The 9900-nt window shown below is 42.5% G+C and overlaps 1 protein-coding gene across 3 annotated transcripts in view; it reads right to left on the reverse strand.

Moving 5' to 3' along the window:
• Positions 1 to 1381: 1381 nt before the first annotated feature.
• The window catches only part of arrdc2 (arrestin domain containing 2), a 16338-nt gene continuing 7819 nt past the window's right edge, over positions 1382 to 9900 (reverse strand). For 2 of the 3 annotated variants that reach the window (XM_031859697.1, XM_031859695.1), the window contains 6 exons: positions 4588 to 4805; positions 4382 to 4484; positions 4025 to 4281; positions 3737 to 3899; positions 3057 to 3217; positions 1382 to 2816 (listed from right to left, as the gene is read on the reverse strand). In XM_031859697.1, the coding sequence (XP_031715557.1) occupies positions 2763 to 2816; positions 3057 to 3217; positions 3737 to 3899; positions 4025 to 4281; positions 4382 to 4484; positions 4588 to 4805 (956 nt within the window). In that variant the 3' untranslated portion in view covers positions 1382 to 2762. Of the gene's footprint in view, positions 2817 to 3056; positions 3218 to 3736; positions 3900 to 4024; positions 4282 to 4381; positions 4485 to 4587; positions 4806 to 6393; positions 6947 to 9900 lie in introns of those variants that run through there. The other variant, XM_031859696.1, reaches the window with a different exon arrangement.

Consider the following 9900-nt stretch of genomic DNA (forward strand, 5'->3'; position numbering starts at 1 on the left):
ATACCAACAGAATATTTGAGCTATGATTTCACACACCAATTAAAAAGAAACTGAAGCAACAAAAACATTTAAAAGGTTGAATTACTCATTTTGACTAACAATACAATACATCACATGAGGATTACATGAACGTGGTGGATGTTACACGATGCCGTGTGAATGAAACTTCTTGAACACTGCTGTCGTCACGTCTGTTCCCTCGGTGGAAAAGTCCCTTTATACAAACCACACAGGGACAGTGTCAGGTCACTGCAGTGACCACCGGGAAGACCTCAGGGACGCCTGGATGTTCGGTTTCACTTTGATCAGATTAAGAGGATTAGGGTTTATTCAAGTAGCCAAACGTCGTAAAAAGGAAAGATAGTTAGGATAATGTTAGTGTTACAGTTTAAGTTCAGAGAATTTTAAATAAATCGAGCAGTATTATGGGATGGTAAAGGCATTTTAAACTATTTTCAAAGTCAACATTTTAATGCTTTATTGTTTGTATTGAAGGTCTGTAGCCATGTCAAGTCGGCAACTTATGGTAGTTTTGTACCTACCTGTGTCAATTAATAATTCAAATATATCAATAAACAATAACTCAGTTTCTAGTTGGTGTAAAGACTTAAATTACATTTAAAAGATGAGATTCTGCACTTGTTACAGGTGTATGGAGTGTTTTAGCTGTTACTTTGGTGGGTGAAGATCTCTAGCTGCAGGCCTAGAAACAAAACAAGACCCCCATCAGAGTGCCCCTGTTCAATCCTTCCTCCCTTCTGTGGGGTCCGTCATTAAAGCAAAACACTAAGATCTGATTCCTACGAATGGCTGTGATCAAACTGTGTTCATGTGCCGATGATCAGCATAGAAACTCCAAAGTTCCTGTTTTTGAATACAGTGAATACCGCTCTGTCCTTCTCCTTTAAGACGATTCACTGAATAAACCCCAGAGAATGTCTTCAGCTTGACCTTTGGGCATGTTTATAACTTAGTGTAACTCTGTACTCAACTGAGCTGCATGCTTCGCCCTATGTTTTATGTGTTTACATGTGGCAAAAAATAACTGGGATCCCTGTTGAATATCCATGTAAACAAAGTACAAACTGTACAAGAGGACACTAAATGTAATTCACATTGAACTCAATGATCTCAATGTGACAGATCGAGTGGTGAGATGAAGCCAGAAAGGATTACGCAACTGCTCGATGTTAGAGCTGTCATATGCAAAATTTCTGTCTGTAATTAGTCATCGTAATTGTAGCTCGATTCCCTGGCTAATCCTTCCCTTGGCAATGATATTGTTTTGACTCATATTGTTGAACATGATGTACCACCTCACTGGCATGCAACATGATAACAAGATAATAAACTAGCATAATAAATCAGAGTTGGAACGAAACAGTGAAGACAATTTTTTTTATTAGAAAAAAAAGATTACAAAACTTTGGCAAGATTGTGAATCTACAATTTGTATAAAAAAAAAATATTTGTTTTTTTTCCAGTGCATGCCACCAAGGTCGCACAGCTGACCCGGAAGTCTTCTTTCACACTCTTACAGTCTTTTTGGAAGTTGAGGAGAAAACATAACCCTCGAGTTTTTGGAATGTTCTTTGTCCATACACTTCAGTGGCATCTCCAGCTCAAGGCTCGACTTGACTGCGGAGCACTGTGTTCTGGTGGAGCGTCACAAAGCGCCCCACAGCACAGAGGCATCTGGCTCTCATCAAAAGCTATAGACTACGTGGCCCAGAGGTCTCCGTCTCCTTTTGTTTAGCAGCTGGGAGAGCTAATCTAAGGGCCTGGTGAAGCTTTATACCCCAAATGCTCATCCTATTTCATCGCTGAGCTAGAATCAACCATCACAGCTAACAATATGTCGTCTATCTTCAGTGCCTTAAGCCTGGCATTAACACACCTCTCGGAATCCATCCACGTACAAGGCAACCATTTTTGTTCAGAGTTTTTGCAGAATACATTCAGCTCTATGAGAGAACGACTCCATGGAACTCTCATGCAATCTTCAGCTGCAGATAATTATAGCATGTGTATTTTTCCCTTTAACATATTGTGACTGGCATGCATAAAATACATCTACATCTGATTACTTGACTTGTCTGCTCCACCATTACACCTTCAGATACAGTATGTGCTTAACTAATAGTAGAAATCATCGCAGGCACACTGCGGCTTTGTCACACAATGCATAGCAATGTAGGTTGTTCAAATCTACTGTGTTGCCAGGACAAGAAGAGTTGTAAAGTTAAGATTGCACCTTCTTACACTAGTCAATCATGACAACGTGCTTCTAAAGATATGTCAGCTTCTCCAGAGTGCTTTTTCTTTTTTTTCTTTTTTTAACACTAGGTGCAACTCCAACTGTCCACCTAACAAATAGCAAGTGACCTTTCACCCCCAATGTGTCCTAAACTCCTTAAATCTCAAAATTCACTTCACATGAGTGAATCTTTGATTGGGAGACACTTCATGAAAAGGAGCCAAATAAATCACTTGTGGAACGGGAACTGATGTGGAGAAGCTACTTTCCTCGTAACAGAACAGGAAAGAGTCCACTTTTCTTTATGGACTGGTGGCGACTTCTCCACTGACATCCAGTTCCTGTGAGCTCCGTCTCCTGAACTCTCCGTGGCGCTGCAGTCCCTATCCACAACACTCTGTGGAATCAGCTGCCATTTATTGGAGAGAAGTAATCCAGGAGAAGACAAATCTCTTGATTCGTTTCTTTAAGTTAAGTTGCTTGACTCTCAGGCGGGGCTCATGGTTCAACACGTCATGCAGCGACGTCTCATGTTTAAGGGCTGAGGGTTGGGGTCAACCTGTAGGCAACAAAAGGAAAAAATAAAGACACATTAGATGAAGGTTAAGCAGATAATTCAGCCTTTGTCCGATAAAACCATCATTCAGCCTACACCCACAGATTTGTTTTCATGCAGCTACAGTTATACAATTCAGCTGTGAGCTCAAGAGTGCCTTTGACAGGAAAGAAGTTGGCGATGTTCTATTCATCTACTCAAAAATACTTGGGTAGGTGTCGTTTCCAGCATTTGGTGACTCACCTCGCTGTACATTGGCGGAGGTCGGAAGCGAAACTCTTGAAGGAATGCCATGAGGGGGCGCTCCAGGATCCCACTCAGATCTTCGGCGGGTTGCGGGGCCACCGCATTGTTACGCTGCTCGGCCTCCTCCTCTGTCACTATGGAGCTGTAGTCTGGAGGAGCTGCAGGGGAAAAGGCGGGATAAGTCCTCTGGTCTGACTCAACAGAACAGTACAGGTCCAAACATTAAGCTGCCGAGTCATCACTGTAGTTAAAACTCTTACAAACCCACTTGGCATTTGCTGCCTTTTGCTCTAACACTGATTTCATCCAACATTAATCTTTGCTGAATCGAAACCTTTGTTTATGCATGTTGGCATCTGATTTTGGCAGTGATCATAAAAGTCAGTATGCAGACGGTTTTCTTCATTCATTTGTTTTGCAGGTCCTTGAGTGCAAACCTCCTTGAACATTAATAGCTACAGATTATATAAATGGTGAAAAAGACAATAAGGAGTCTGTACTGCTTTGCTCACTCTGAGGGTCACGTGTTAATCTGCCTAGCCTGAAAAGACTTTCCACAATCCTATGTTTGCTTTAAACAAGGACAATCAAGAAAAAGATTGTCACATATGCTACTGATTTGCTTGTGTCCTACACATCTCTGTTTGTCAGTCACTGCGGTATTAAAGGACACTTACACTCAGGCTGCTCAGGGATGGCCATGCGCAGCCACTCCAGGTTGACGCTGTATTGGCTGCTGACGCTGGAGGTCCGGCTGCCGAAGGGATGGAGGGGGATGGTGCCTATGACCAGTGGCAGCTCCAGACACAGCTTAGATGTCCCAGGAACATCAACACAAATCTGATGGAAGGAAAAGAGGAACACTTTTAGTGAAATCTGTGTAAAGTAAAGCAGCAGCATGCATGAAAAGAGGGAATATAGCGTTTGAATTCCTATGAAATAAAGCAGCTTTTGACTGAGCTCACCTTGAGCATGTACTCCACTTTGATGATGCGGCACTGCAGGATGGACGGACCCATGGGTGGGATCTTGATGGCGCGACCGTGCCATGTCTCCCTGGATCTGGCCCCCACAATATCACCGTACAGGGTGCCCACCACCGCACGCTTCTGCTTCATGGTGCCGCGGGCAATGAACGTCTGTGTCTGCGTGATGTAGGCTTTGGGCACAACTGATCTGGAGGTAGAGTTGTCAAACTCCGCAAAGACCGGTATCACCTCACCTGGGGAGAAGGGAAGTATGTTAGAAATAGCAGACACTTCTAATCTGGCCTAAAAAGTCTGCGTTTTTAGAGGGAGTTGTTTTAGGTGCTAGCCCCTCACCTGGTGTGTAGCCTTTGCGGTCGATCTTTGCAGATATAGACACCTCTCCAAAGTTGCGGTACCATGCCCGTGCCATCTTGTCCTTCGCTCCAGCCTGTGGCGCCTGGGAATGATGAAATCAAATAAGGTAAGTGCCTCAAAAACACCCAGAAAATCATGAGGCGTGTGCTGACACAATCATGAAATGTAAGGGCTGAGATGCTCACCAGCAAGGTCGGTGTGTTGATGTCAATGGGCTCGATAACTGTAAACTCCCTTTTGATCTTCCTGACGGTGGCCCACGGCCTGTGTAGCTTCACTTTGACCCAGTAACGGATGCTGCCGTGTTTCCCCTCGAAGGAGGTGACCAGCGTCTCCTCAGGCAGCTGGAAGCTGAATGGAAATTCATGTCTGCCTGCAGGGAGGACGGTTACTTCACCATTATCTGAGGAGAGGAGAAAGAAAAAAGACGGAAATTAAAGTTAACAGTTCATTCACTTGTTGTTTTGGCTCTGGCTTGTCATTTGATTTCAAGAGTACACGTCAGTGAGTGTAACTTTAATTCCTGTTTCTCCCTGTTTGTGTCATAAAGTGTGCATACAGAATTACAACACTGATATAAACAACCAATACAGCGCAATAAAAAAAAAAAAAAATCAAAGCTTCCTAATCTTTACTGGGATCGATCATCTGATTGTGTGTGAGGTCGAGTCACATTCTACACATATGAATGGCAGTAAAGTAATTCATCCGATGAAGGAAAAGAAGTGCTGATACGCAACTAGTAAAAAACTAAACATTGTATTTCTTTAGAAATCCACTTTGTGAGAGAGTAGGAACAGATCTTTAAAGCACGACTTGTTGAAATAGAAATAACATGGCTTCTGTGCTTGCTCAGAGGGGCGGTTCCTCCTCCATTGTGCTGACTGAGAACATGTTTTCCTCAAGCTGTATAATACAGCGCGTCTCAACTGCTCTGTTCTTTCTCTCTCTCTTGCTGCACAGGTTCAGGAACACGCGTTTGCGTTCAACAGACTGTGTTTAGTGTCCCTTTGTTAGCTGGAAGCTCCGTCTTGATTAAAGTAACAATACTGTCACTGTGTAATACTCTTAATAGGCCAAGTGGGCTGTTGTTAGCTTTCTCTTGTTAGTTTGTGTTCACACCAGCAAAAAAACGTCACCAAAATAAAAGTTTTAAAAATAAAATAAAATACCAAATCAAGCAGTAAGACTAAACATTGCAATGAAACATACAACTGACAAAGCCCCGTCTGTGAATGTCCTGTCTACATTTCAGAGCTAAACAGCTCTGTGGTCGATGAATGAAGGCAGAAAGCTGAGGCTCTCTCACATCTCTGTGGAGAAAAACAACTCTGAAGCTTCTTCGAATGAGGAAAAGTCTGATGTCAGGACTATTATTTTTCAGATTGAGTGCAAAGACAGCTGTTGAAACATATTTGTATCTCTTCCTATATAGTAGGAGCAGCTTTTCTTTATGTATATTAAGTTATGGCTAACAACATAACTTCTCACATGGCAAAATAAATAACAAACAGTCCTCTAAAAAATGCCTTTGTCGATGTATGACCGGATCTCCGAGTGCTTGTTGAGTGCATTTTCTGAATCGGTATGCTCGGTGTGACTTCTTTAGGGAAGTAGCTCACAACAAAGAAATCATCTCTCAAAAGGCTCCTGATAAAGTGATGTTTGACTTCATTCGAAGAGTATTAGGGGATCCAGTCTTTTTTATGTATCAAGTCCAAAGCCGACAAAAAATCTCAGATGCGAGACAAAAACTCACTTACAAAACAAGTTACAATTTGACTGCACCAGACATCAATCCAAGGACTCTGCTCACGATCCGTTTAACTCTCATACTAAATTATGAAACGAAACTATTGCCAGTTTTCAGACAAACAACCCAGTGTCCCCATCCAAATAACCACTTTCACTACCGTTTCAATCATTAGTTTACAGACAGTATGCCCCCTCATGTGGTCTCCCCCATCACAGCGCCTGCAGAGCGGACTGACCTGCCTGCAGCAGCACCTCTCTCCGGTTCAAGTACTCCACCTCGTCGCTGTAGTTCTGGGTGTATGCGGTGCTGGAGCCGGCGGACCGGGACTCAGTCCAGTGCACTTTAGCGAATCCCTCAGCGTGGAGCTTCAGGGAGTCCAGCCGACTCTCCGCGGACAGGTCCAGCACCACCCGGCCGGACACCACGTCCCCGCTGCTGAACACCGGGGCACTGTCCACCTCCGGAGAGTCGAAGACGATGTCAAACTTTTTCAACTTGTCGAAAATCATTTTTTTTCCAGGTTGTGCAAGTCCTCTCCAACGCAAAGTAAGTGAATCCTTTATTCTCGTTCCGCAGTATGCTAAAAGTTTTCTGAAGTGGATCCTCAAACTGCAGATGACTTTTATTAACTTGGTTAAAGCTCAAACTGAAGAGCACCTTCTGCCTGCAGCCTTATTTGCAGTCTAAGAAAGTGGGCGGGATTTCCTAACGCATTATGTAAGGGCTCAAGAGAGGGCTGAAGGCTGATGCTGCCTTCAGGTGCTCCTTCATGGCACCGACGTCTCAGTGCTGCACTTGTGAATAAGACATTTGGCTACTTTATTCGGTCAAATTCAACAACAAAACTTGTCTGGAAAGTTTAGAAGAAGGAAAAGTAGAATACTTTTGAACAAACACTGCAGCAGCTGTTTTCAATAATAAAACACACTTTCAAACACCGGGGAGGGGGTTGAGTGAAGTCAGCTGCTGCAGCTGAAAACCAGACCATGCATCCAGGCCAAGACCACTACTGTTACAAAATTTGACTTTTGGTGGGTTTTTGTTTTGTTTTAAGCATTATAACAAAGATTTCTTAAGGGCAAAAAATGTGTTTTCCTTCATTTACCGGTCAACCATAAACTATCACCTGTATTCCTGTAAGTCACCCACAGACCGTAAAGACTACATAATAAGATATCAACAGGCTGTCCTCGAGGTGTAGGAGGAGACAACAGAAACAAAGTATTAGAACATGTCCGGACAAAACAACCTTGTGATGTCAATGATACCAAAATTACAACTGTAATGACAAAACAAACACATTTACGGCCTCAGGGTTGCATGACAACTACCCACTTGAGAATAACATCTTGACAACTTCGGTGTCAAGTAAAATTCCTTCTTCCTCTGTCCTAATTACAACTTAGTTAGGTGACTTGTGTGCAACGCTCATCAAAACATATCATCGTATTTCCGAACCGAGCCTGAAGGCAGCATAATAAACATGCAGACTGGGTGTGGAGGGAGCAGAGAGGAAAACAGGGCCTGCTAGTGATTGATGGTTACAGGTTCTTAGAAGAAAACAGACTTACTGAACATGCCTCCGTCTGGCAGAGATCCGCCCTGCACAGCTCAGAGAAAAATAGTTTCACTCTGCACAAAAAGTTGTTTACTCTACTTCTTCCATGTTGCGTTATAACATACTGTTTCACAGCCCGGGAACAAATGAAAACCACACAGCTATGAAAGCATACAACTTATGCCACCAAATCCCCATTTGAAAAACAACTGCAGTTGTACTACCCCCAATAATAAAGGGATACCACACAGAGAAGTCCCCAAAAAACAAAAACTTGTAACCAACTAGGCCACTTGCATGAACTTATATAGCACATGTGCAGCCTTTTCCTAACACATCAAATTAAATTAACTTCCAACATTGGCAAACAAAACCGAATCGGAGCAGAATGGATTTCAAACTCTGCTGCAGTCAATTAAACTAAATTTTAAACAGCGTTACTCTTTTCATTCAATTCAAAACAGAACAAAAATCAAGTCTGGTCTCAGAAAAACAAAGTTGTTTACTCCTTAGTTCCCTGGTAGTAAGAAGTTAGCTCTTCAGTGCCACCAACTGGCAATTGGAGGCAGAGTGCACCGCTGCAGGACTACCAGGATGTTTTTACGTTGCCTGAACTGGACTGGAGATGTGTGTGAATCTGGGAAAAGTTGTACATGGTGCTCACAGAATAATAAAGTTAGGCCTCTGGAGGGTTTTCCAACTGAGTATCCCCTCACTGTTAAATTACTCCTTGCCGGTTTCGTATAAAAGTAGAAAGTAGCAGGAGGTTTCTTGTATCTTTCCGCAGGAGGTTTCTTGTATCTTTCCTTGGGTATAATCAGTTTCTTCGTCGAAAAGAAAAGTGGAATCAGCAGTAGAACTCATATTATCATACTTAGAACTGTCATATTTGGGAGGTTTTTGCATATAGTACATGCAGGAGGTTGTGACCTGGAGTGAAATATAGCCCAGCACACCACCTGCTGGTGACCAGGAGCAGCAGCCTAGCTCTACCAGGTCTCCCTGCCTCGGCCCTGATCAGGTGAACGTGTGGGCCTCTATGCACAGAATGATGAGCCTGATAAACGCTCCCGCTCAGTACGATTACCCCAATCATCCTGTAAGCAGGTTACCACCGCTGCAGGCTGAAGTAAACATGTTCATCCCCATGAGTTTCTCTTTGTTTACCCAAAGGGCTGCTGAGTGCACAACATTGTAGATCAGATATTAAATCACTTTATACTTGAGAGCAAAAGAGGGGCTTGAGGACCTTTAATTATTCACTGGTGTTTGCATGAGAAACAACTTTCTTTTTTTTGATTTCCAAATCCTAAAAAACGTGAAACTCCTCCTAAAAACACAACCAAACTGAAAACTGGACGGACTCTCGGATACATTCCCGACTTTATAAGGGAAAAACAATCAGCTTTAAAAAGATTGTTTATGAAAAGCTAAAAAAAGTTTAAATGAAAATAACACCATAGTGTAAAATGTATGGAGAGCAGCTGCAGCAGCAGGCTGTGAGGTGGAGGACGGGGTCGAGGGGAGCCACGTGTTGTTTTCGTTATTGCCGTGACGATGCACCCTTCCCCCTCTGTCTTTCCCTTTCTCCGCACGTCTTGTCCCAAGTAAACAGAATCAAACACAACAGTTATATTTACTGCTTTGCCTAACGGCTTGCACATGCAAACATACTAAGGTCGATAAAACCGATGCTGTTCCTGAGAGGATGTAGGTTGTATACGAGGAGGCTGAAGCGTTTGTTATTTCTTGGACAGATTCTGCAGATAGCATTGGACTACACAGAATGTCGGTCTGAGAGACATTTACAGGTCAAACCACTCACGTACTGACAGCACCTGAGCCTCTCTACTGGTAGTAATTGTCCACAATCCAGAAAACAAAATTGTATGTAATTTGACAGAAGAGTGCGGTGCATTTATGAATCAGTTACATGGGTTTGGCAGACATTCTGGGTGAAGGGTGAAGAAGCAAAAGGAATACTTGTGATTTCAACATTTTATTCTTTCTTAACAGAAGCATATTTCTGTACCATTTTGTTTATATGGTTTTATTTAAATATATACATATATATACACATATGTATATATACACATATGTATATATATATATACACATATGTATATATACATATATATATATACATATATATGTGTGTGTATATATATATATGTATATATACAC

This window comes from Anarrhichthys ocellatus, unplaced genomic scaffold, assembly GCF_004355925.1.
Source record: "Anarrhichthys ocellatus isolate YVR2014 unplaced genomic scaffold, GSC_Weel_1.0 scaffold22, whole genome shotgun sequence".
Taxonomy (NCBI): domain Eukaryota; kingdom Metazoa; phylum Chordata; class Actinopteri; order Perciformes; family Anarhichadidae; genus Anarrhichthys; species Anarrhichthys ocellatus.